Below are 27,940 nucleotides of genomic sequence, written 5' to 3'. Positions count from 1 at the left end.
AATACAAAACTCAAGCGATTACTCATGAGTGTGAATTTACGATATGTGCAAGATATTCTTAGCGACGAATAATTTCTAATTTATGAGACAATTATGTACATTATAATCAGAGCGAAAATAAATGGTAAATAAAAAGCAATTTGTTGCTGTTGTGGGCGAAGAAGTTGACACAGCAAAAAGAAACGTAAAATTATATTGGGAACTTGCTAATGAAATTGTTACGAAGTTGTAATGAAAATAATAAGAAAACTTCCCACTGCACAATTTAATATTAAATTACAAAACATTATCAAGACCTTTGAACGCTTACTCATCGAAATTTATGAGCAATTCCAAAGATATGAAGACGCAGCTATTTATAGAGCATCATAATTCGATCATAAGCAAAATACTTTCCATTTTTTGTGTGTTGTTAGACAATTTTATCAGGCTATTTATCAGATAGAATTTACAAAAGTTGCGGCTGTCGAAATGCAAAAACACTTTCGGACCGAATCAAAATGGGCTGCTGACCGGGCGGCCGATATACGAGTATTTGCCAGATATATACGCGTGGCTATATACAACATGTTTTTCTTTTTTGTATTTATTTATTTTATTGTTGCAATTTTTAAACGCAACGCCAGGCGAGAGATAGAGAGAGAGCGAAATAAAAGGAAGAGAGAGAGAGAGACAAGTTCTCTCTCTCCCAATTTTTCTCTCTCTTGGTTGCGATCTTCTCGCCCAAAATACACGCAATGAGAGCTCACGATTGAATAAATTCAGTTCAGTTTTTCGAGCGTGCGAGTCGGAAAATCTCGGCACAGCATTTTCCAACGGGCAACGGGCAGTTTTTCTTTGACAACGCGCCGAGACGCACGCGACGACGTCTCCGAACAAACACGTTGAGTTTTCAGTTCGAGTTGCAAGTAAATGCGGGGAAAATGCGACAAATGTGTGTGCGGCGGATACATTTTTTGCTAAATTGAACTGAATATAAATAGCAGCAAAAGTTTTCTCTGTGTGTCTTGTGTTGTGTATTTTTTGTGTTGTCGGGAAATAAAACACAAAAGAAAAGTAGGAAAAAAATAAGAGACACACGCCCAAAAATACGCATAAAAAAGTCCAAATCGAAATCGGAATCGGAGCGACAGCACATAAAATATCAGCGCATAAATAAAAAAAAGTAGAAAATTGTTGCAGTTGTCTTTTGCCGGCTGCATTCTTGCCTCCTTGATCGCTGACTCTGCCGGCGGATTATGTAAAGTGGCAAAAGGCAAGCGAGCTCGTTGTCCCAAGGGCCGATCAGCGCAAAAAATACGCACGGAAAACTTTTGAAGAAGCAAATGTATCCATTGAATGTGTGTTGCCATTTCTCAATCTCAATCTCTCTCTCGCTCTCACTCTCTAGTCTGTGCATCTCTGTCGCCAGTTTTGTCGCCAGTAAATGCATCTAATTTATTTTGCATCTATTGCAATTGAGGAGGCCACCGTGGCAGCATCAGAATCAGCAGCATCAAGTCGATGCATCCGAAAGATACGCGCGTCGTTTGTCTAATTGCCATCAGCAGTTACTTATTTGTTGTGCCAACTATCTAAGTGTGTGTGTGTGTGAATGTGTATTGAATTACGAGCTAAAATGCAAATATACAAATTGATGCACATCAAGTGAAAATGAAATAAACGGCAAAGCTCTTCAACAAAATGCATCTACAGCTCAAATTGTGCAGTGCGAATTTCATGAATAATTAACGAGCATGAATAAAATCAAATGAAATAAAATACAAATAAAAATACAAAAAACAAAAAAATAAAAACAAAACGAAAATAATTCAAAGCAAAGGAAAAAGAAAATAAAACGCAATTGGCTATTGTGAGGCGAGTTGCCAAAATAACGTAATCAGCATGTCGTCCTATCGAAGTTATGTAAGTGAACTTTATGCAGCGCCAAGTATCTACAACTCTTCACTTGTATCTGTATCTGCGAATGTATCTTTATCCCATTCTGTGCATTTGCTGTGTGTGTGTAGTTCAGCAATTTCGACAGCTTTTGTTGCCATTTTCTATTTTGTTTATTTCTAATTGTTTGTGAGTGTATTTAGCATCTAGTTTATGTCGCTATTCAATGTATTCACCCACTCACAACACACACTCACTCACTCATTCATTGTTGTGTATTAATTTGGCTTTTCCTTTCGGCCTTTTCGGTCTCTTTTTTTCATTTTTTGCCAAACTTGTGTTGTTCTCAGTGCTCGAGGTCAGGCGTGTTAATGGCCCAGTTCCATGATAAACAATTCTCTAAACTTTTTGGCCATGCGTGTTTTGGGTAATTGATATTTGATTTTGTTGTTTCAATTTGCATAAATCGAATGTTTCTCGCTTCACTCGGGGGAAATGCCAGACCTTTGTTTCATTATGAAATACAATAAAAAACTTTTTGTTTAATACATAAAAGTTTCAATTTGCGTAGACACTCGGGTTTTTGTGTTTATATTGAAAATGTTGTAATCTTTAGAACTCTTGTTAGTGCATTTATTTTAATATTGTTTAAATATTTTGAAAGTTTATATTACTACATTATATTTCTCAATAAACTGAATAATTTTTCACGGAATTTTCTTTCATAAATGTAGAAAGTTACACACTGAGATTTCTGTTTTTAATTAAATATTTTGAGAATATTAAATTGGCATAGTTTTTGCTTGAAAAAAATATATACAGTGTGACGAAATTGATTTACAAAATTGTAAACATTTAATGCAACAGATGTTTGAGATTTAAATAGCATTTAGGGAAGAAATAATATGAAGGCGATGAGAATTTAATAATATTTAGAAATTATTTATTATTTATTTATTTATTATCTAGTCAGCAAATATAGTGTTGCTTCAGATTTTCATAATATTTGCAGAACATACAAATATTTTTGTATATTATACGAAGATAAGTAAAATTTAATAATAATTAAGCAGAGATAAACGATCGTATTCATTATAAATTTATACAAGTATAAAGCAAAACAGTGCGGTATTATTTCTTAAATATACCAAACTAATATATTGAAAAATACTAAAATCATGCAAATGCAATGTTTCTTATATTGACATAGACTACACTCAAAATATAACATAGAGTGCCAAATATACCGAGTTAACAGCCAAAGCAACTAAGACCATACAAAAGCATTTCCAATATAAAAATTAAATTTTTAGATTGATAAGCAAGCGATTGAATATTTTGTACTTAGCATTATTTTTTTTATAGTTTGACCTGTCTATTCATAGTTTAAATACCCCACTCGATAAGAGACTAGATTTTAGAGACACCAAAATCGTGAACATGTCACACACATCTGATCCTTTCGTCGCATTTATGTGACCCTTTGGCACTTGGTAAGCACTTTAGTCATAAATCAATTAAAGTTTGTGCTCAGCAGCCGAGGACGCTTAATAAACCGATAAACCGATCAATTTATGTGCCCAACAACAAGTTTCCACTTTCGTTTGCTTGAAGTGTGTGTTTGCGTTTATTTTTAGGCCAAACTCATTCTAAAAATGCACGAAAAAAGGAAAGAGAATAATTTTTTTTTATTATTGTTGCGTTTGTCGCTGGAAGTTGTCTCGTTTGTTGTTGCTGCCGTTAGAGAGTGTTGCTTTTATGGGCAGAAGGAAGTTGTAAATATTTATGAGCGACATAAAGTGGAAAAGTTGTCTCCTTTGTGGAGTGAAGCACGCACCACCTAATTAATTTTGGAGAGTGTGAATTTGCCTAGGATTTGTACAACATGATGTTCTATTAAACGAAAACAAGTAAGAAAGCAAGAGTCGACTGTACTCGACTTTTAGATACCCGTTACCCATTGTGAATTAAGACAAAATAGTGCGGTATTAATTTTAAAATATTCCAAATTAATACTAAGAATATGCCAAAGGCTATATTTGGTATATTGGTGTTGCACTACATTCTAAATATATCATGAGCGGTATTCATTTTAAAATATACTAAATTAATACAGTATACAAATACTACTACTGCCAGCGTATATTGACATAGTACTATATTCAAAATATACCGTAGAGTGCAAAATATACCTGAGACCCGATTGCAGTTGGCTTCAAAATATCGCTGGTTATTCGACTTTTGTCGATTTGGGTTTACAGAAGTAGGCATGAAAAGAATTTGAATCAATATCAAATACAATCGAAAAAATTATAGCTCTATCTCTTATAGTCTCTGAGTTCCACTGCTTCATAAGGACAGACGGACAGATAGACGGACAGAACATAACTATATCTTTGCGGTTGATGCTGATCAAGAATATATGTATATACTTTATGGAATAGGAGTTGCCTCCTTCAACCTGTCACATACATTTCCTAGAGACACATAGTTCTAATACCCTTCAATCATATGTATACCGGGTATAAAAAGGGGAGCGGGCGGGGTAGGCTGTGTTAACAGAGTTAACAGTTATTTGTACAGACATTTTATAGTCAGATTTAAAGTACACAACATGCCCAGACGTCGTCGACCCCGTTGTAAGGTGAAACCCTTGATTGCACTGTGCCAGGATCAGGCAACAGCCGGGGACAGCGATGGCAGCCAGGATGATCAACTGAATGAGAGTAAAAGCGACGACCTGGACACGCCCACAGCTGTTGCTACCCATCCACATCCATATAATACCACAAGTCTGCTACCCGATTGGGAGTACAAACACTTTCCGGAACTGCACAATCAGCTGCCGTGTTTGCCCACATTCGCAGATGTCTTCGGGCAGCATTCGGAGGTCATCTTCCAGGAGCACAGGCCTCAGAGCAACGCAACAACGGATCGTCAACTTCGCGCCACGTTGTTGCCCGATTTCTTTGGCCTCGCCGGTCTCGTGGCTAATTTGCGTGCTCCGCGGGGGAATGTTGTGAATGCTGTGCAATTGGCCATTGGCGAGGATCTGACCACATTCGGGTTAGATTTGACCAGTCAGGGTGACATCTATGTGCACTTTAATGGCCCCTTTACACAGCAGCCAGCATCTCGAAGCTCAGCGAATTGTGCCTTGGAGTTGGGCATGCGGGGAATGCGGGATGCCATGAACAAGTATCCGACCCGACCTCCGATCTGGGAACCGTTTGTACCTGAGACCAGGGATTTGGGTCTGTTGTTTCCGGTGCCGAAGTTTGCGCAGCAATCGCGTAAAAAATCTGCCTAGTTTGATGTCCATTGGCACCTTTACAAATTGTTGTTTTATTGTCTTTGGTTATTTGTCAGCCAGCTCATATTTCGCTTATCATTAAACAAATACATATATTTTAAACAATCTTTGGATTTCGGTTAAAATGAGAATTGATTTTAGAGTGTATTCCATTGGTTGTAAATAAGATATTCAATTCATTGGAAAATACTTTCACCTTTTTTTTTTTAAGTAATTTAAGTATAGCATAATGTTTTTCTATTTACCACACAAAATTTTACTTTCTTGGCAACTGACACAACAAATTTTTGATTTATTTTACCCGCTACCAAAAGGGCTGACTATCTGGTATATTTTGCACTCTATGGTATAATTTGAATGAAGACCTATATCAATAAAACATGTTTTTATATTGTGTTATATTCATCACATCACTTTTCATATTTATTTTTTAATGAATAATTAAATTATTGTGATTATAAATATAACTCTTGTATTTTAAGTTGAGTCCTGTGCAGAAATTATTGAAAAATTGGTTTTTATATTCACTTTTGCTTATCCAACAACTTTTTTTGTGCGCTTTTCAATGGAGACTGAAATTAATGCGAAACGCGTGCCGCTTTATTTATAATTATATTTATTTTGATTTAATATGCAGCGTATTTGTTTTCTTTATAATTTACTGCGCTGTACTAATCCATCGTTAAATTAGTTTGTTTATTTCTTTTATTTATTTTTTAACCGACAGTATTATCTGGGCAAGATAGCAAGAATTCCTAGTAGTAAAATATGTATACTAATCTACTATGTAGATTAGAATAAAACATAATTATTTATTCAGTGTTTTGTTTATTTAGCCTTTTGCAATTAACTTTACTTTCTGTTTATGCGAGAGTACTGAGAAATAGCCAATTTTATGGCTGGAAAATTTTGTTTTATCTCATGCTAACAAATGAGAGTATGGCTAGAAAAGTTTCACGTCATAGCTAATAGACTTAATTGTATCATATTGACATTTCATAAATACTTTTTGGGTCGTGGCAACTTCAAAAATAATTTCCAAATATCTAATTCTGCTGTTGAATTTGTTCCCAAGCTATATTCTTACGAGTAATAAATCAAATTTTGCAATAAATGAACAGACAATAAGTAGAACAACTTAATTTATGCATTATGAATTTCTAAAAAGAAACTTATTCTAGGAGGTATTCCAATGTTTATAATATAATCAAGAAGAAACTTATTCTACGAAGTATTTAAATATTTATGAAATAATACAACTTTCTACATTGGTTCAACTCAATTTAATTTTACGACAAAGTATCTTTGAATACAACCGCTCATTTATTTTAACTGCATGCGTTGTACTTTTTTGCTGAGCATTCGTTCTACAGCAAATCGCATAAACTTTTATACTCGCAGTTATTCTGACACTCTGACACCAAAACAAAATACAAAATAAAAGAAAAAAAAAACTTAAAATGATTTTAAAAATAAATCATTTGTCGGCGAGTCGCGTCGACGGCACGCAAATGTTTTTCGGCTGTAATTTGATTTGTGTTGGCCAAGTCAGTTCTCGTTCTCTTTGTTGTTGTTGCTGATGTTGCTAGTTGAGTGCACAGTCTGTGTTTTATAGACTTTGCCAACTGACAGATAGAGCAAGCAGACCCTGCTTAGACCCTCCTGAGTTGGCAGTCCTTAACGGCATCGGCTAATTGAGTCCACATAATAACGCTGTCAAATGCGCCACGAGACAGCCAAACACTCTTCATAGAACACATGGCAATCTTCATCTTCATTTCCATCTCCATCTCAGCATCTTCAACTTCATTGCTTGTTTTGCACATTGTTGGTCTATTTGCGTTTGGCATTCCATTTCACTGAGCGTAGAACAACATCGAGTTGAGAACAATTAACTGGGATCGTCCTCCGTTCATCTTCCTCATCATCATCGCGATGGGAGGCAGCACTGAAGAAATATGCATTTGTTTTTATGGTACATGTCATTCGCCTTGTTTTTGTTGCCGTTGTGGCATCATCATCGTGTGGGCCGCGTGGCGCCAACGTCGTTGAGCTCCACTTGGGACAGTTCAGTAATCATCGACATGGAATTTCATGCACGACTCTCACTTTGGAATTCCGAAATGAAGATCTTCCTGTCGCTTATTTTATGAGCGATTTTACCTGTGATTTAATTTGGGTTACGATTTTTCCGGAATTCCTTAATGCATTTCCCTCGATTATCCCCCAAAGTATAATTGCCACATTATGCTGCAGCTTATGCGCAGATCTCGTCGAGTATTTGTCGTCTGTTCGCTGTTGCCAAAAGCTATAAAAAGACGACATGGATTTCGCAATATTAATGTCGCGTCTGTCGGATCAAATGATATGTAGTTCCTCCCAGACAGCAAAGGAAAATGTGGAAAGGGAAGCAAGGGCGTCTAATGCACTGTGCGGCACAAAGATTAGAAGGCAGATGTTGAAATAATCGAAATGAATCTGTTTACACGTCCAAATTAATTGAAAAACGCGTGCAACAGCGCCATTTAATTGAAATTGAAATTGAAATACATCGAGAAAGCATAAGACGATGAAGAAGCAGGCCGAAGCAATGCCACAGTGGCTGCGGCAACGGCTGTGGCGAGTTCAAAGCGACCCTCCTGGGGGGGCAAGATCGCCGAGAAGGGGCATGCCTCAAGTTGCCTTTGTGCTCGCTTGGTGTTGATGTGTCGGTGTTGTGGCCTCCGCCTCTTTGCCTTATGTTGCACGCGCTGATGATGATTAAATATTCGTGCGAATTGCCGAATTCTCTTTATAAAGGGCAAGTGGGAGGTGGCAAGTGGAATGTGGCAGCAAGTGCATTCGATGGTGTGTTGGCTTAAGTGCGCGAATCAATCAACTCATTTCCTTATCATGCAACTCAATGAAGTCAAAGTACTCACGCTCTCATTCTGTTTGCTTTGTAATTATGCACTTCAAGTGATTCACAAAAAAAAAACAAGTCGTTTTCATTGCTTTATCAAAGGGAGCTCCGTGATATAAATGAAGCATTGTTAAGATCTTAAGAAATACATAGTAGAATGGTTTTCTTTATTACACATTTTTCTTTTTAATTATGATCGATAAATAAACAGTAATAAATCGTAATATACTTCTGTAGCTTACCTTTATTTCTTGGGGTTATTTAAATTATGATAAGAGTAGTTGACGTAATTGAAGTAAGTCTTTAAGATTTGTTCAATAGGATTGTTTAGTAGCGTTCACTTTTTTCACTAAATAAAATAAACAACATAATAAAAGTTTGTATTTAACAACACCAGGATTTGGTCGCATGCCAGGAATTGTAAATGTTCTTTAATATGGTATTATTTGCATGTTTATTGATATTGCAAGCGATATGATTTTTGATAGAATATCATTGTCAAGTACATTTTACTACAAGTTCCCTGCTTGTTCCCGTAAACTAATTTAGACTGCTTTTTATTGCAGACTCCCTGGAAGTCTAATCTGAGTTCCTATAAGCCGAGTAGCTCAACGGTAAGTCCTACCTCATCCTCTCTGCTTAAATATCTATAGAATACATTATCTACTTGCAGTACACATTGGGCAGCGACCTTGGCAGTGGCGCCACCTCGCGCTACACCTCGCTGGCGACGCCCAGCGCCTACAGACCATCCTTCTCCGGTGGCACATATCGCATTAAACGTGATCCTCCAGCTGCCACGCCAGCGGTGACAAGCTACGTGAGTCGCTATGGCAGCGCAGCGAAAATTGAAGCCAAGGACACGACAAGCTCCAGTGATCGGAGCAGTCCCATCAAACGCTACACGGGCACAACAAGTAAACTGGGCAAATATGGCAGATCCAGGGATCCCAGTCCAGTGGCGCTGGAGCACACCAATCACAACACCAAGTCGAAATCAAGGGATCCCAGTCCGGTGTTGGACAGCGCACGGAGTAAACTGGGAGCTAGTAACTATCGCAGCGGCAACAGCAGTAGTAGCAGCTCCAGGAACACCTATGGCAATCGCTATGGCAGCACAGGAACCCGACTCAATAGTAATACGCTGGACAAATCCATCTCTTACTTGACCACAAGTGATTTCCATGCGAGAACCGCAAGTCGCGCCAAGGCAAGCAGGGAAAAAGAGCTCGAGGAGCAGCAGACACCAGAACAGCCAGCTGAAACAGTTGAGGAGGTAGCCAAAACGGAGGAAGAATCCCCGGAGCAACAGTCTGAGACTGCACCTGAGGAAACCTTCATCTCCGTGTCTGTGGTGACCAGAGCCACCTCACCAACTCCACCAGGCAGCACCACAGTGCAACGCACGCGTCGCATAGACATCGCCAAGACCATCGAGAAGACCATACAGCGCTCCACAAAACCCCGCCAGATGGTGGAGAAGGAGATACAATCGGATCGCATGGATGATTCCACGAGGTATTTAAGGTACAGCGCTGCCAGTAGCAGTATCAGCTCCAACTACAGTTCGCATCGGGATCGCATTAGCAGTCTGCGCTACAACGCAAGTCCTCAGTCCAGCGTTTCACCCAAGTCCAGCACACCGAGCGCCGAGTCCAAGGAACCTTCGGTGAGTCCAGCAAAGAGCAGCGTTAACTCAAGTGTGGCTAGTGTCAAGAGCAGCAGCACAAGCAACGGCAAATCAAAGTTATCACCACCAAAGGCGGTGCGACTCAACTCCCGACAATCCTCCGTTGAGAATCTGGCCAATAAACCTCCAGCTGCACCCAGCAAAGCAGAATCACCCACTAAGATTAGCAACAGCAGCAACTCGAGCAACTCCTCGGCAAAGTGGCCTTGGCCCAACAAGGACTTTCGCAAGAGCTCGCTGAACGTGGGACCTACGGACAGACCGCGTAAAAGTCGCACGCCCAGCAGCGGCGAGAACGAGGAGGCAACGGGAACAGGTGCGGCAGCAGAGGCAACCTCGGGTTCGGGACTGGAAAGATCACCTAGTGGCGGCAGCGAAGCTAGCGTCACCTCAGCCAGCTCCGCGCGCAAAGTGAAGCTAAGCAATGGCAAAGCAAGTACCGTGAAATTAAAAACGCATAAATCCTGTACGCCCAGCACAGGAAGCAGTAGCAATAGCTCCACAGCGACCTCTGCCTGCTCCTCATCGGACAACGAGCAACGCGTCAAGAACACCAAAAAGACGGGCAAGAAGAAGGCAGCGGCAACAAACGGCGTGCAACCGAAAGAGAAAACAACGAGCAAGAAGGTCGCTGCTAAGCAGGCAACTGACAGCAGCGGTGACAATGGCGACGATGGCGAAAATAGCCACAACAAGTTCGTCACTGACTCACCTAGTGACGCCGCAGTGAGACAGTCACCTGCGACGGCGACATCGCCACAGACAGAGCAGTCAGCAAAGCAGTTGGCAGCGCAGTCTACAACTCAGTTGGCAGAGCAGTCCTCGGCGCAATTGGCAGCCCAGTTATCCCCCAAATCGCCTTCCCCGCTGCAGTCTTCACCGCAGTCGCCAGCATCGCAGTTAGCATCGCCGTCGCCTTCACCGTCACAATCTCAGTGGACAGCGCAGTCGACGTCGCGTTTGCAGCGCTTGTCGGGGGTGTCGAATTTTTTCGCCACTCGTCAGCACGACGCAAATAGTGAACCGATCTTCATCGAAAGCTCCGAGAGCGCGGGCGAGGCAGACACGCCGCCATGCGACTCGATGGTCACGCTCAGTCTAACGTTAGACACACGAACGAACGAACCAACGACGACGACGAAGACCACAGCAAGTGGCCAGGTGACAACCACACCGATAACGACAACGACAAACACAACGAGCAATCCCAACTCCTACAGTTCCAGCACACATAATCCTCGCGAGACGAGCACAGCTCAACAGCAACAAAAACACTACGACAAAGAGTCGAGTTTGACCACAAGCGAGGCAAATCCCTCGGATCTGGACGAACCCAGTTGGTGGCAGGACACGAGTCTGCAGATCAACACGGCTTCCGCTTTGGATTACAATAATCGCGGCGATATGCCTTACAGGTTGCGGCACATTGATTCAGGGGAGGAGCAAGCCTGGTGGCTGCGACAGGATGAGGGCGATGACGATGATACGCTAGCGGAGGAAACCCTAAATCCGCTGGATGATGAGCAGTCTAGGGATGCAAGTGTGGAGATCACCGAGGGTGGCAAGGCAGCTTGTGGTGCTTGGTGGAGCAGCAGCAACGACAACGAAAGGGAGCAGGAACAAGAGTCAGAAGTGCAGGGCAAGCTGATGCCCAGAAGTCGCATCTCCCCCGAGCAAGATGCCTGGTGGCTGGACGAGGAACAGACGCAACAACAAACTCCAATCAAATCCCTGACGCCAGAGTGCAAGACCAACGGATATCACGATGAGCCTCATGTGGAGGTGACCCTCAAGCTGCCCAGCAACAGCTCCAAGGCGAGCAACGGCAGTGGAAGCAGCGCACCCACGGATGCTGCTGCACAACACTGGTGGATGTCGGGTCCGGCTAAGAAGCTGTTCAACGTACAGCGCGTGGAGTCCGGTGAGCGTGCCTGGTGGCAGGAGAAGGAGCAGGAGGCACCACCTCCGCCTCCACCAGTGAAGCAAGCAACGCCTCCAACGCCGCCGCCACGCATAATCAAGCACTGGGAGTCAGGAGAGCGCGCCTGGTGGTTGCAGGATGACGAGCAACAGCCTGGCAACGCTGGTGAACAGTTGTTGCCCTCAAATGGCAACGACGTCGTGGACTTTAAGCAAACGAATGGGCAGATACCACGCCCACTGGCACAGGATGCGCCCTCGGAGCTGAGCAGCTCCTTCAATTTTGCGTACTCAGTGCGACCGCCGCCCTTGGGACAATGCTCGAGTCCCGTGCCGCCCGAGCTGGCCAACGAGCTGGCGGAGCAGCGAAAGCTTTGTGCATCGCCCTACGATAACATTCCAATGTCAAAAGTTCAAATGGCAGCAGCGCCGTCGACGCCACAGTTGCAGCCAGCCACAGCGCCTCGCTATGCTTATGCTCCGCAGCCGGGCCGCGTGGGCGACAAGCTTTTTTATATCGCGACATCAAAACATCGATGAGCTTTTGGGCGGCGCATGCCGTCCCCTCAGTCCACTTTTCTATAACGGCGGCGGCATCGGCATCTTAGAGAGTGGCGAGGCATCACTGCCGACGTCGGCGTCGCTGCCGCCGGCGAACAAGAATATGTTTCTGCTCGAGGAGATTACGCCGGATCAGGTGCGAATACACGACAGCACCGCTCAGCTGCCGGTCATACAGCGTATGCAACGGTGAGTACGAAACAAAAAAGCTTTTGCTTTTTAAGAGAGAGCGTTGTTTTTGCTCTCTGCTTTTGCTTTGTTGTGTGGTGAGTTTCGTTCAACATGTGGTTTTTCATTGTGCTCTCTCTTGCTCTCTTTTGATCTTGCAGCGATGTCGAGTGGCTAGAGAATGGCAGCAGCAGCAACTTTTATGAGCAGCAACAGCAGCAGCCGCAACAACGCAGGGTAAGTGCCATATACTTTCTCTCCCTCTCTCTCTCTCAGTCTCTTGCACACCCTCATTGCAACAATTTTGGCAACCTGCCGGCTCGTTACGTTATCGACTGATCGTCGCCAACGACGCCCACGCATGTGTTTATTTACAAAATCGTATACACTAAACATGCGGCGGGTATGTCTCTTATGTCTTTGGCTACGTAACGTAATTATTTATTTATTCAGTCCAATCATAGGAAGCATAAAATAATTATAAACACAGATTTACACATCAGTACAAAAACCAAAATAAATTGATAAAGTAATTCAAATTATATTGTAAATTATAAATAAAAATTAAAAAAAAACTAAAGGCAAATAATTATAAAATTCGAATTGGGCAGTTGAACTTATAGTACAATAACATAAATTATAAAATAGACTTCAAGTTAAATTGATTACAAATTACCAATGCTACCCTATTTCTTTCATTTATTCACATTACTACGATCAATTAAGCAGTAACCAAAATTATAGATAAATAAAATAAATAAAATTATAAATAAAGTATAAAAAATAAACAATTTTTATAATATAGTTAATGTACTGCACTCAGTATTCGAATTTAAATGAAATAAAATATATAATAACATACAATATATAATAATTTTCAAATGATAAAGGAAGTCGTCTACATAACGACGAAAACAACTATTAGATCAATAACATATCAGCAATACATATTAGTACAATTTGTTTAAAGTGTCAAATCATAATACAAAATTAAGTCATTACCAAGTTATTTATGGACCACTGTGCAATTGGCCAGGTGAGCTACTAAAATGCTTGCACACACATAGTATCGCTTACATGCAGCTGCATCTTTAAGCCTAAATAATATAAAGATATGCCAAAGGGCAGGCTATACACACCTCAAGAATTTATCAAAGCGAAAATCTTTCTTGGGAGACGCTCTTCAATAATGACAGCTCTCAAGTGTGGCCCAGTGTGAGTGAGTCACAGACATACAAAGCGCAGTGTAAAGGCGGAAGAGTTAAAAATATTATCTTAATTACATGCAGTCAGGCAGGCAGCGACGACTTTGACTTCGACTTCATTTTCAACTGAGCATCGAATTCGGCATTGCATTTGAGACTTCTTTCTTCGCTCCAGTTTCCCGAGAGGCAAACTGCATGGTAAAGAGAAGAGGGAGGGGACGCGAGGGTATGTGGGTCATAAAGCAATTAACGCGCACGTAAAGCTAAATCAAGTGAGCGAAGAGCAGAGCTTTAACTGTAAAGCCGACAAAGGTTAGCGTCGCCGTCGCCGCCGGCGTTTTGTGACGCGCCGCATCGCATTCGCAGCGATTCGTTAAGTTTTTGCGGGTAGAGATTGAAAACGAAAAGCACAAAAGCGACTCTTAACGATTGCAAATATTTATTTTGTTGACTTTCTTAAGCAATTGTTGACATTGCCCAGCCAATGCGACCATAAAAAAGCAGTTAAATAAAAATTGAAAGTGCATTCAACTCATCAAATCAAATCAGAAGCTCGAACTTTGAACCCCATTGCTGTCGCCTTCCATGTGATTAGTCACACAAATCAAAGCACCGAAAATAGCAAACTGTTTGTGGCATTGATGCGTGAAAACAACAAAACTTAAATTACATTTCATTTTCAGTGTTGTGTCGCAGTAGCTAAAATAATTTCGTACAGTTTTCGTGTGTAAATACGCAATTGTCTCGTCTACTTATAATGACATCAACAGCCACAAAAAAGTTGTCGCTTCGCCCCAGATCACTAGAGATGACTCACTTGTCCCATTACGTCTGTACTTCTTTCGATGCTCTGACTATTCAAGGCAACACATTTATTGCCCCCTGAGTACGGCGAGTTCATCACAACTCTATTATCAGTCATGAAAAAAACCAAAATATTGTTTTAAGTACAGTATATGAAACTTGTTCACCATGTGGACAAACAACATCGGCTCATATCAATATTTACAATGTTCCCGGATATAAAGCTGTGGGAAATATCTTGTAAATGTTGTCATTTCATAATTAAAAATAGAATACACGAAAGTATAGTAGTATTGATAGAGTAAATAGTATTAAATAGTAAATGTAGTACCTGAAGTTTTCGAATTCAGCTTCTACTAACTATACAAATTTGATAGAGTAATAAAAATTAGTATAAAAATGATGATGATGATGATGTGCATATCCATCCAAGGTTAATAAAAATAAACCCAAAAGAGATTCAAATTTTAATTTGATTGCACATTGCAGCTAATTGTCTCTTTTGGAGTAAATTGTGTGAGCCATTGTAGACATTTTATTGCAGTATTAAAAGTGTGTAAATAATTAAAAGAAAATAGAAGAATCTGAAAAAAATGATTACGTCCTATTCTATACCTATTTTTAATTTGAGATTGCTTGAATAAAATCTATTCTTTTTTTATTATTATGCCAGTTAAATTGTACATTTTATTTATATTCTTGAACATTTTAATTTTAAATTTTCTTTGTAAAATAAAGCTTATTCATTTAAATATTGTAATACTTGCATACGTACGACACTCGTTTCGTTATGATTATTCGATCTTAATGACGTAACGATTTAGTTGCGTATCGTATGTGCAGTGCTTAGCAAGTGCACTAACACCAGTGCACGCCCCTCGCTAAATAAATCGCAGCACATAATCAAAGCTATAAGCATGCACACCCACAAAAGTAACGTACACCCAATTGGCATACGAATGCTTCACACACACACATGCATAATCGCGTGCATATACAAACATAACTTAAATAGCCAAAGCCAGCCAAATGTCCAGCTAATGATAGGCTAACGCTCAATCAACGATAAAACTAAATTGTGGCACACGCGCCTCAGAGGCTGAGGTTGCGGTTGAGCTTCAGGTTGAGCTATTTATAGGTTTGGCATGAGTGCGAATGCAAGTGCTGTTTACTCCCTATCAGTTGCAGTTGCATTGCACGTTCAATTAAAAAAAAAAAAAATAAGACAGAGCAATAGCAGGCAACAACATGTTGCAGAAGGTGCAGCGAACGCAAACTCACCTGACGACAATATACGCACACTCACACACACATACAAACGTAGACGTAGAGAGTCACGCAGTCTCTCGAATTCACCACAAGCTCTCGTTGCTAAGCATTCGAACCTGCCTCAAGTAGACTTACGTGACGTAAGCGCCATCTACCTTTGGATAGCTACCTTACGTAGCGTGTTTTTTCTCGCTCTCAACTTAGCTTCTTCGTGCGCATTTCACGTTCCCCGTCTTTGTATGTGCTGTGCGTTCTACGTTTGCTTATGTGTGTGTGTGTCTGTTGGTGCTGTGGCTTTGACGCTTTTGGTGCTTCGCGGGGCCCCAAAGCCGCACGACAAAATTTTGTTGCTTTCAGTTGCTGTCCGAATGCGCTCAAGTTTGGACGTATATTTCGTTGAGTCGTCGCCGTCGCCGCCGTCGTCGTCGTCGCTGTCGTTTCGTTGAATACTAACGAAAAACTGAAAACTCAGCTGCCGCTCAGCTGCGCGCGTCGCGCTCTCGCCTGTATTTATCGTGTGTGTTTGGTGTGTGTTTGTTTCCTTGTTGTTGTTGGCAACGTTTATAATATTTAAACTGAGTTAGTTGCTACAAAAAATTGGTAATTACCCGTGTGAATGCTCAGCGATAAAAGCCAAAGCAAAAACGACGAAATTGTGCAAAAAATAAAACGAAGAAATAATTATACTATATGTGTGCAAAATAGCAACAATTTCATTAAGCACTGTTAACTGGGCAACATTAGCACATCAAACCGACAAAATGTTAAATTGCAATTTATTTGATTATTGATTTTTTTCTTGTCTTCGTTTTTGCGTGTCACTGTGTCAGTGTCAATAGACACAGCGACAAAGCGACGAATGGCTTGTTGAAGAGTTTAAAGACTTAATAATATTCCAATTCATTTGCTCTATGTGGGCGACACTTGAAGTTTCCTATCTCCCTCACTCTCTGTCTCGCTCTCGCTCAAGCTCAGTGTCAAAAGTTCTTCAGTCCAAAACGCAAAATAAACAGCTGTCGTTGAGTTGGTTTTCTTTTGTTGTTTTTGTCTGCACTTCCTCTTTGTCAACTGTTTCGCCTTGTTATCATCTGCACTCCTGGGCTCCAATCGCACGCTCGCTTCTCTTTGCTCTCTCACCCTCGTTCACTCACACACTTACTTGCTCTCTATTGAAGATCTGTTAATGCCTGTCGCCCTGTGTTTTCGTTCGGCTCACTTCGCTTTGGTTCGCTTCGGTTTTAGTTCGTTCTTCGATTGGGTGCGAGGGAGATGGTGAAGGAGAAGGAGGCAGAGGTTCATGCTAGCAAATAGTGACACTAAAAATTGAAATAAAACAGGCAAACGAATATCCGAAAACCGGAATTGTGCAAATAAATCTCGATACGACTGTGGGACTCTTTAAGTTGGCTCTTCCTTCGCTTGTGCACCATCTCCATCTCCGCATCCCATTTCTTTGTGTTGTGAACGAGGAAGCAAATCTTTCGCTGATTTGGCGCATTACGATCACTGAAATATTATTATTTATTTTCACCCATTAACGAAATTGCCGTTTTTGCCTAGGGGAACACCCGGCACCTCAGCCGGATCCCACGTCTCTCTTGCTCTTGCTGTCTCACTCTCTGTTGGCAAATTGCTTTAACACGCGAAAGTTTTGCATCTGCCAAACTACAACAACACTGCATATTGCATCTGAGTGCGGCAGCTGTCGCCTCGTAACCTACAAAATATTGCCTGCAAATTGGCAAAGTACTCTCTCAAGTGCTCCAAATTCCGCTGACTGTCTTTCAATTAGATGTAATTGAATTGCATTATTATAAAGCACATGACCAACTTGTTGTGCCACAGCAGCAGCTCACTGAGATCGTCTTCCCACTCCACACACAATCCAAATCCAAATCTTCTGCCACACTCTCAAAAACCCTCAAGAGCAGCCAGCAGCTGCACATGAGATTCCAGCATTTACTTACTTTAATATGCAAATAATGTTGTGGAATTTATAATGGCGAAAATACAGAAAAATAGAACAGAACCGTAGCTCTAGCTATCTTTGCGAAAAGAAAAACGACAACAAAAAAAGTACACACACTCACAAAAAAGAAATGAGCGCTAAAGCAGATGAGGAGGCAAGGGAATAAACCTCATTTCATCGCGGTTACTGCGCTAAGTACGTAGTACCTGCCACTAAACAGCGCTTCTATTTAGTTATAAACAAACACAAATACACTTCAAGAGCGAGGCAAGAGAGTAGCATGGCAAAATATAATGACAGTCACAGTCAGCAGTAAGTGCACGTTAGAAGAAAGTTTAGAATGTTGTTTACTATTGAAGATGAAGTTTTTAACTGTATAACTGTTGCTTTTGTATCTTAAATAGGATTTCCTAGTTATTTATTTTCTTACAGAATTAAGGTTCTACTATTAATATTAGAGAAGAACACTTTCTTTAAAAAATACGATATATTGTGGAGGTTGTTTTCAATTAAAAATATATAAATTTTATAAGAGAATGTAGATAAACAGTAGACTTTAGACTTTAAATAGAATTTCGCAGTTCTTTGTTTCCCTACAAAACTGAACAGTATAATTTATATAGACTTTAAATAGGATTTCCCATTTCTTTGTTTTTCTACCAAACTAGGGTATAATTATTATTATTTAGTTAGAACATTTTCTTTGAAAAATAAGATATATTTACATATGTAGCAACATTTTTTATTTAGAAGTTAGAAGTTCGAACCAATTTGAGATTTTTTACTTAATCAGATCAATGCATATAAAGATAAACATTGTAATAGATTTGTGGAAACAAAATTCATTCTCACATAAAAAAATCAACCTAAAAGTTGAAATATTTTTATTTACATTTATTTCTCTGACATTCGCTTTAGATAATCTCTCTTGAGCGATTTCTTTATAAACCTGCCAATCTCTAGCCAAAATAATGAATCATCTGGATTAAATTCCCAAGAAGTTATTCTATTCGCATTTTTCAATGTTTCTCATACTCTGGCGTACACAGACATTTTCCACTGACTGCACTTTTAACGTAGTTACCATTTTAATTATCTGTCAGCGTAATCTTTTGCCCAGACCGACGCGTCGCTCGATGGCGACCGCGACCGCGTTGACGACGCTGCTGCTTCTGCTGCTGCTGCTGCTAACTGCGCAGCTGACGTGCCAAGAGCCAGACACTCTACCTTCAAAAGGTAGAGAAGCAACAGCAGAAACTCTTTTTATACTGCTTTACTGTATTTCTTTTCTTTTCTTTTATTTTTTTTTGCTTTGTTGGCTTCTGCAACACTAATCCAATTCTTTTAATTGTGCAAAGGGTATGTGAAGGGACAGCGAGGGGGTGGACAGACTAAGAACAGCATACAGCACTTGGCTTAGTTTGAGCTGAAGCTAAATACACTACAGAAGTTATAAAAGAAAGCAAAGCAAAGTGTAAACGACTTACAAGTCACCTGTAAATAAAAACTTTAGTAGAAGTTCTTTTTCTATTTTTACTCTTTTATCCTAAATATAATTGTTATGAAAATCATCTAAAATTTCAATATTGTATTCCTACAACTTTCGTAAACAAAATTACAAAATAATTGTTAGTTATCCATATATTACAAATTACAAAACAGTAATTAATATTATGGTTTATAAAAATAATTAAAACATTTGCTAAAAAAATATGATTGTTAGTTTTCAGCCTGATCAATAATTACTATTTATTTTTACTGATATTACATCTCTACACACAACTTCATCACACTTCTTTCAACTCTTTATACAGGGTATTTGGATAAACGTAAACTGTGCCTTATTATTTTCTATTCACTTTATCTTCTGCACATATTTTCGCTTAGTTTTAGCGCGTTATCTTGAGGCGTTTAACGAGCTACTGAGTTCTTTTCTAGCATTAGCTCCAGTTATTATAGTTTATACTTCAGTCTTTTGTTGTTGTTGTTGTTTGTGGGGCGCACAGCAAAGTCAAGGTGATGCGATAGTAGTCCGATGTCTAATTTGTTTAATTCCACTGGCTTGACAGCTAATTATAATTTTTCATTTGATTGTCAAATTAAGTTGGATGACGAACTTTGTGGTTTGGAGTTTAAGCGGCTTACGTTGACAGCGATCGCTCAATTGCGTGGGAAATCTGCGTAGATTATATAAGTCTGGCGTCTTTCCACTCCCAGCTAATCTTAGACTTTGTATTTCTTTGAGCCCCTCCGCACAAACATTAACCGACAATGAACGCACTTACAAAGCGCATTAGTGAGTAATTTCCTTGCTTCCCTTTTGGTTTTATGTATATATTTCACTTTTTTTTTTAGTTTTTTGCACAATTATGTATGTATGTGGTTTATGCGTGTTGTATGCATATCTTTTTCGATAAAAGCAACGACAGCAACAACTTAACAATGAAAGTGTTGGTGCTGTTGACCACGCCCCAAACACAAAGTGTTGCCTTTCTTTCTGGCTGTTAAATTGCTATTGGGGTCAGTTGCTTGGTGCACGCTAGCCACAACACTCACTCATACATATCTCTATCTATATCTATGTCTGGTATTCGCTGAAAAAATAAATAACCTATTAGCACGAAGGTATTTTTTTTGCGCCCAACAGCTCGAACAACAAAAAACGCAGGCCGCTTATTAATTTTCTTCATCAGCACGCGATTTTTCTTTTACTTTCGTTTGGCATAGATCGCTAACAACAAAAACACAGTCCTAATAAGCTGCTCTAACATTAAATATATATAGTACATTTCTTCTTCAATATTCTAAGTATTTTTCCTTTGCTTCTTGTGGGTCAAGATTCCAAGGTTGATCGATCGATTTTCGTGTGAAATGTGTCAAAGTATTTGTACAACAATTTCTATACAAATTGCATTTCGAAGAAAACTGTAGCTTAATTACGAATATTGTTCTAAACATTTATTTACAAATTCCACTCTTTTATAAACAGTTTCATTTCCAAATATTTTTGTGTATCAAGTTTCTCAATTTTACTGGCGATTAAGTTTCATTAAGAAGACAAAGTTCTGTCAATTAAGTGGGACTTCAACCAAATTTCTTTCTAATGAAGTGATAACTTCACATTGCAGCTCTTCTTCATTGTGGTGTATCTGTAAGTTTTCAAACAAATTTTCTGTGATTTTTATCGGTTGTAAAAATGCATCGTCAATGGCTTTGAATCGTTGTTATAATAGTTGATTATACTCTTCGGTCCGTGGCTAAAAAAAAAGAGCCCATAAAATGCAAAGCACTTTGATTGCGCGCCCATTAAAAAGTTTATGGCAAAAAAAGTGACCATAAAAACAATTAAGTAAAATGAAGTTCGAGCATGTTAAACAAACTGCATATATAGTATTGAGTTGGACTTCCAAGTGTTATTAGGGAGCTTCGCTGACCTCAAAAGAAACTGTCTTCGTCCGCTTCGACACGGCTACAAAATAAAGGCAATCATTTCAAAACGATTTGCGGTTTTCAACAATAAAAATTACAAGCATATGCATTGGTTATTGGGTATTGAAGATTGAAGATTGACTGCATTATGACAGCATCGCAGGAGTCAATGAAGATTACGCATATTGATCAAATTTTGCGAAATTCAGCGACCTTGATGTCGCTCAGCAATCAGTTGTAAACCACAAAAAGATGCCAAGGATGATGTGTGTAAAGAGTTGATTACAAAATAGGGATTTTTTCTTTACAAGTAATCCTTTAATGTGTATTTTCTGGAATTTCAGAAATTGCTTTAACATAAAAGTAATCCTTCAGTTTAAATTTGTTTGTGACTTCCTTTGTTTAACATTTCATTACTCGCAATGTTTGCATTTTTACTTTGTTTCTTTGTCTTTTATTTAGTAGTTTTATTATTTGAAACGTTTATAATTTTTCAATAATTTGTAATGTGGCATTAACTTTATTTGTCTTTCATTTTGTAGTGTTATTAAAAAATTGGTATATTGCTTTCTTGTTACCAAATTTCATTAGCTGAAACTTTTATAATTTTTCTATAATTTGTAAAGTGTCTTTTAATTTCTAGATTTATTTTTAAATTTATTTATTACTTCCTTGGTGTAACATTTCATTAGCGGCAACCTTTGGCTTTCTATCTACCAACTAAAACGAAGTTTTTTTTTATAGTAAAATTGCATTTGAAATCAATCAAGCTCAACTTGACCTTGCCGACTCCGCTGTCAGTCTACAATTTGAACAGCCATAATCAAGAGGCAGCTGTCAGCCTGCCACACGAATGTTTTTTTCTCCTTAGTTTTTTTTTTTGTATATACAAATTGCAACACATTTTGCAGTTTGCCACTTGGCAACTCCGCCTCCTTCAGCAAACCAACCGAATCGTCAGAAATACCCAAAAGCGTCGGCGATTTATCAAAAATAGTTTGCAACATTTGAAGCGGTTGCATGAAATCTGCATAATATTATAAACGTGGTGGCGTCGCATTAGGCGCCTGTTGACCATTGACCATTGGCCATTGGTCATTGGCCATCCATCCATTCGTCTGGTTGCAGTATTTTTCATAAAATTCAATAAATAAATGCTGTGTGTTGTGTGTTGTGTGTATGCATTATGAGAGTTGATTTATGTTTTTTTTTTTGGAAAATGCAATGCTGCCCGTCTTTGAAAAAGATGCAATCGACATCGAGACATCGAGACATGGAAATGGAAAGACCAACAATCAACAGGCCACAGACAAGAAACATGTGCAATTTATCATGGCCAAAGTGAAAACACGCTCAACAGAGATTAGACATTGTTTATTAGACTATAACTATTAAATGATGCTGGTCTTGGTCTTTTTCTTGGGCTGGGCCACGCTCATTAGGCCAGCAAATTATAAAGAAACGGACAGTCGGGCCTTTTTTTTTCTCTCCCTCCTCTTGTTATTCAAATTGCGGCTGAGCTGGAAAAAAAAGCGGAAAGTGATAGTGAAAAATGCTTAAGCATGACTTAACTTAAATATTTGAGTGTCGTTTATTATGACTGTTGTTGTTATTTTTTTGCCCTTTGTTTGCCTTTCGTTTTAATTCGGCAGAACATTTGTGCAAACAGGCGAACGGTGCGTATGATTAACGCTCGTTGATTTCGTCAGCGCATCTACAAATACATTCCTCAGCTGCGCACTAAAAATAACAACAAATTTGAACGAGTTCCCAATTTGAAATGAAAACTGTCACACACACACACACACACACAGGGGAAAATGAAATGTGGGTCATTTACCCGGTAGTTTCCGACCATTTTCTTTGACTGCCAAAAAAATATATTTATATTTCGTTTTTCGTTATTTTTTTGCCTTTATTATTACGATGATTATCTGGCTGCTTATTATTATTATTGTTATTGTTGTTGTCATTTGAATTGCACAAGCAACAAATCGTGGCCAAGTTTTTGGCTCGTTGCAATCAAAATATTAGTCACGCACTCAGAGAGAGAGAAATGTGCACAACAAGTTAGTGGAGCAAATAAATATTTACATATATAATTGAATATGCATACATATGTATATATAGAGCTATATATTTTGTGTGTGAATCTGTGTGGCTATTTTGTAAGAATTCATGTCAACTGCATTAAAAATAACCACAAAATGTGAGATGCCAGAGATGAGATGAGTTGAAATGCGGAGGAGACCTGTGAACCGGGCAAAGTTACGAGCTAAAACAAATGTAGCAACATGGCTAAATGAAAGGGAAATAGCGACAATCTATCAAAAGAATAAAACTTACGAATGTGCATAGTTCAAACTGTGTGGGAAAAAGCGTTTGTCAGATGTTGAATTTGATCAAGAATCTTTTATCATTATTTTTGCATAAGCATTTCTCTTTTGTAGAATTTCGATTAAATAATCTTTGAAGTACTTCGGTTTAGAATCTTTAAAATAAAATTCTCTCTTTAGTGCTTGTCAGTTGTAGAACTTAGATAACTTTTGTCGCTTGTGGAATTTTGTTTAATAATCTTTGAACTGAATTTTGTTTCATGTAAAACTTTGATTTAGAATCTTTAATCTAAAATTCTCTCATAAGTGTTTGTCACTTGTAAGAATTTTGATTAAGAATCATCAACAATTTCTGTATAAGCGTTTCTCCCTTATAGAATTTTGATTAAATAATCCTTGAACTACAATATTTCACTTTGTATAACTTTGGTTTAGAATCTTTAATCTAAAACCCTCTCATAAGTGTTTTTAGTTGTACAATCTCGATGCAGAATCTTTTATTAAACTTTCTTCAAACTATTGTCACTTGTAAAATTTGGTTGAAACTATAACACTTTATACTATATTTTTTTTCTCATGTAGAACTTTGGTTTAGAATTATTTATCACTCATTCTCTCATAAGCGTTTGTCACTTGTACAACTTTGATTAGGAATATTTAATCAAAATATTCTCAAAAGAGTTTCTTCAAGAATCTATTACGAACTTGTATAACTTTGTTTCAGTATCTTTTAATCTACAATTCTTTCATAATAGATCTCAACTGCATACCTCAATTAATACCTGTCGAGTGTAAACAACTTTTATTGCATTTCAAGTTGAACTAATTGGAACATTCAATATTTATCTCGGGGTTAATCTTGGACTTATCATTATCATCTCTGGAGAGACAATATTTATTGTTTTTGGTAACCCAATTTCTTAGGCTGCTGCTCCGCTTGACACTTTCATCTTTCCAGCTATTTTCAAGTCTAATCTAGTTCTACATATGTTGGAAATCTCACTGCATAAATTATTCAATTTAAAGGTTGTTTTTCGATGGTTCCACTTTTCACTGTCACTGCCCTGAAACCTTTTTTTTTGTTTTGTGTGTGATGCTGGCTGGCTTTTTAAGTGCTACCGTTTTATGCATATGAATGCAAGAGTGTTGCACTCTTCTGTAGAGCATTAGCATAGAAGAAGCCAAGTAGCGCACTTCCTCATCTCAAAAGCTTCTCTCTCTCTCTTGACCTCAATCCCAGAGACTTCCCACAGTTGCGTTTGCCATTGCAATTAACATTTTGACACTTACATTTGGCACTCGGTGCTTTAAGTTCGTTTGGTTAAGCCGCAGGAAGTGACATGTGAACACGTCGCATCGATGTAATAATAATAATGGTCGCATTTCCGTTTGCTGTGACTTTTCTCTGCTTTGCCATTGTTATAATTAACTGTGAAGCCGCACTTCTATCTCTTTTTCTCTCTATGTCTCTGTGCTTGCGCATAATGAGTTGGCATTCTTGGCCAACGCATCCGTCGCATACAAAATCAGTTTTGTGGCTCTGCTCAGAATTCAATAAATCAAATGCTTGACTTGGACTTGGAGCTGGGCACACGCACATTATGCGTTGGTATGCAACATCAAGCCAAGGGGCAAGCAACACTCTCTCGATCTATAGCCAAGGCTCTAGCTGTGTCAAAAGCGTTTAACCGTTGCTGTTGTGGTTGTTGTTGCTGCCACAGCAACAACGTGACACAATTTTCTAGCTCCGTGCGGGACAAACTCGTTTCGATTCGAGCCCTATTAGAGTACAGGCCATCGTTGTCATTGTTGTTGCTGTTGTTGTTCCTATTTTATTGGCAGCTGAAATTATTTTTAAATGCAGTCGCTTAACAATTTGATGTGTTGCAGTCGCAGTCGCAGTCTCTCACTCTTTCAGTCAGTCACTCAGTCAAGAGGTCAAACAACTTTTGTGGTTAACTACAACAACAACAACAAAATGCTTTGCTTTTCTTCTGATTGTTCGACATTTTCCCCCCTTCCCCCCTGTCTTGTCTAATTATTTGGTCATTTGTTGGTTTGTTTTGTTTGCACCTTGGACACAAATGCATATGGTTTCGTTTTTTTCTACCTCTCTTTCTTGCCTGTTCTTTGCAGCTCTTTCTAACCGCCGCAAGCATGACAAATTGCCTTGGAATGCGCCTTCAACTGGCATTTTTTTTTGGTCTCTCTTTTGTTTTGAATAAAAAGAATCCAAATCGAAATAACATAAAAATATTTGCCAACTACTGAAGCGCAACCAGCGTAAAAGTCGCAATAAATCCAAATGGCATTTTCCATTTTGGCTCATTCTGCGAATTCGCTGAGCCTATTTTTGACTTGATGTCTCTATTAGCGCAACGATAAGAATCGGAAATCAGCAAGCAATAACTATATCTCTAAAGTACGTGTGCTTGAGACAGTTACGTCGTTTGACTCTTGTCTCTTCAATCCATTTGTGGACATTGATTGCAGATAAGACAAGCCTCAAAATCGAACAAGCGTTCTAATGAAATTCCCCAAATTCAGTTGAACTTGAAATATGCCCATAACCCCATAAAACTAACGATATACATCTGCAGCTTATATTCTTTATTTAATGAGTTTTTATACCCGTTACCCATTGGATAGAAGGGTCCATGGGCATGGCTTAAAGACTATGAGAGGTGGAGCTATAATTGTGTTTTGGGGAGCATTTGGTATATAAACTATAAAATTCGATATATTTCGGTATATTAATTCTGTATATTGAATATCGTGGAATTAATAGTGGTATAGTATAGTAATATACCAAATATATATTTTAAAATATTTCAGTAATTTTTGGTATATTAATTTGGTATACTTAAATAATAATACCACAAGAGTATAACATAAAACCAAGAATATTTCAGTATATTTCAGTATTTTTTCGGTATATGAATTTGGGATGTTTAAATGATAATACCATATAAGTAGTATATTATTATACCAAAATACATTTCGTCATATTTCAATATATATTCAGTATATTTAAATGATAATACCACACTTTTTTTTTTAGTATAATAATGTATTATATTTAAATGGTAATACTTTACTATTGTTTTTTTTTTTTTTGGTATATTAATTTTGTACACTTGCTTTTAATAAGAATTGATAGCGGGTATCTTCCAGTCGACCATTCTCCACTGTAGCTTTATAACTTTTTTATGAGAAATGAGAAATGGGGAAAAGGTAAAAAATTCTTTGCGCATTCCTGAGTCATTACTTATACATAGCTTCCGCTAGTTTCATTTCCTTTAATGCTTGATTTTTATCAATATCATTAACATGTCATTGTCATTGTTTAAATTTGGGGCGTGTGGCATAAGTTTTCCTCTAGCAACACACAGTAGCAGCGGCTGTCAATTAAGTTGCCTTGTGAATTGGCAAACTTATTAGCCATAATTTGCATAATTGATGGCAAAAATCATTCAGCGAATTGATGTTTACGATCATCATAATGAAGATGCTGAACTGAGCCTCTGAAAATCTGTTGCGACATGCAACGGGAACAAGAGAAGAAGAAGCAGCAACAGCCACAGCAGCAGAGATCGACAGCAAAGTTTTTGAACTGCACAGTTCCGAGACCGAGGCAGTAAAAGTGAAAGTTCATTTGGCGAGTCAAGGCGAAAATCAAAGAGAAGATCCAAGGAGGAGGAGGACAGAGTTGACTGCAAGTTTCCTTGAGCCAGCGGGCGGGTTTCATTACCTGACAGTTGTTGTTGCAGTTGCAGTTGCAACCTCAGTTGTTGTTGTTGTTGTTGTGGGTGCCGCTGCCAAATTGCGCGACTGCAGCGGCATTTGCATAAATTATTTACCATTTACCATTTAATATGGCCAGCATTGTTGGCGTCATCGTCAACGTCGTCGTCGTCCACGGCGTCCACGGCGTCGGCGCCATTGTCGTAATTTGTAACTAAATATGCGACGTTTGTTGGCCGTGTTGGCCAAGTTAACAACTCGTAACAACAACTCTATGCACAACTGCCACTTAGCTGCCGTTTTGCTGTCTCTTTTTTTTACAACAATATAATATTTATTTAATTTCATTAAATTTCAGCACGTCGCCAATAAGGAAGCCATAGCCAAAAAACCAAAACGTTTTTGCCACTTAGCTATTTTGGGCCTTAAACCCTTTTGGCCAAAGACCAGTTCCGCCTTAACACAAATACATATAAGTATCTCTCGCTCTGTGTGTGTGTGTATGCGTGAAAGTAAAAATGCTAAAGAAAAGCAAAAAATTCCGAGTTTATTTTCAATTTCATTTGAGCTCGAAAAAAAAATGGCAAAATATTTCAACTTCAACTTCGACTTCGACTTTAACTCGAAGTTGAAGTTGAAGTTTGTCTGCCTGTTGGCTTCTGACTTTCGCATGACGAGAACGAGTTGTTCTTCCTCTTCGGCAGCATTGTTGTTGTTACAGTTGTTGTAGTTGTTGTTGTGCTTTCCTGCAA

General features: G+C 38.8%; 2 protein-coding genes across 3 annotated transcripts in view; both read left to right on the top strand.

The window, feature by feature from the left end:
• The first annotated feature begins 844 nt into the window (after nucleotides 1-844).
• The window catches only part of LOC132794359 (uncharacterized), a 50,703-nt gene continuing 23,607 nt past the window's right edge, over nucleotides 845-27,940 (top strand). The window contains 5 exon segments of the mRNA XM_060804762.1: nucleotides 845-1,905; nucleotides 8,660-8,707; nucleotides 8,767-12,213; nucleotides 12,215-12,453; nucleotides 12,594-12,669. Coding sequence (XP_060660745.1) covers nucleotides 1,885-1,905; nucleotides 8,660-8,707; nucleotides 8,767-12,213; nucleotides 12,215-12,453; nucleotides 12,594-12,669 — 3,831 coding nt within the window. The 5' untranslated portion in view covers nucleotides 845-1,884.
• Nucleotides 4,423-5,288, top strand: LOC132790175 (uncharacterized). Of its 2 annotated transcripts, XM_060798635.1 has the most exons (2): nucleotides 4,423-4,944; nucleotides 5,006-5,147. In XM_060798635.1, exons 1-2 carry the CDS (start codon nucleotides 4,493-4,495, stop codon nucleotides 5,070-5,072), a joined length of 519 nt encoding a protein of 172 aa, XP_060654618.1. In that variant the 5' UTR covers nucleotides 4,423-4,492; the 3' UTR covers nucleotides 5,073-5,147. The 2 variants fall into 2 exon arrangements, with proteins under 2 accessions (XP_060654618.1, XP_060654617.1); XM_060798634.1 differs by having other exon boundaries at nucleotides 4,426-5,288.

Source organism: Drosophila nasuta, chromosome 3 (assembly GCF_023558535.2).
Source record: "Drosophila nasuta strain 15112-1781.00 chromosome 3, ASM2355853v1, whole genome shotgun sequence".
NCBI lineage: Eukaryota > Metazoa > Arthropoda > Insecta > Diptera > Drosophilidae > Drosophila > Drosophila nasuta.
This window is presented reverse-complemented; position numbering and strand designations above follow the sequence as displayed.

Bases quoted from the DNA above. Each gene is read 5' to 3' on its own strand.
- LOC132790175 (XM_060798634.1), top strand. From the start codon at position 4,493: ATGCCCAGACGTCGTCGACCCCGTTGTAAGGTGAAACCCTTGATTGCA.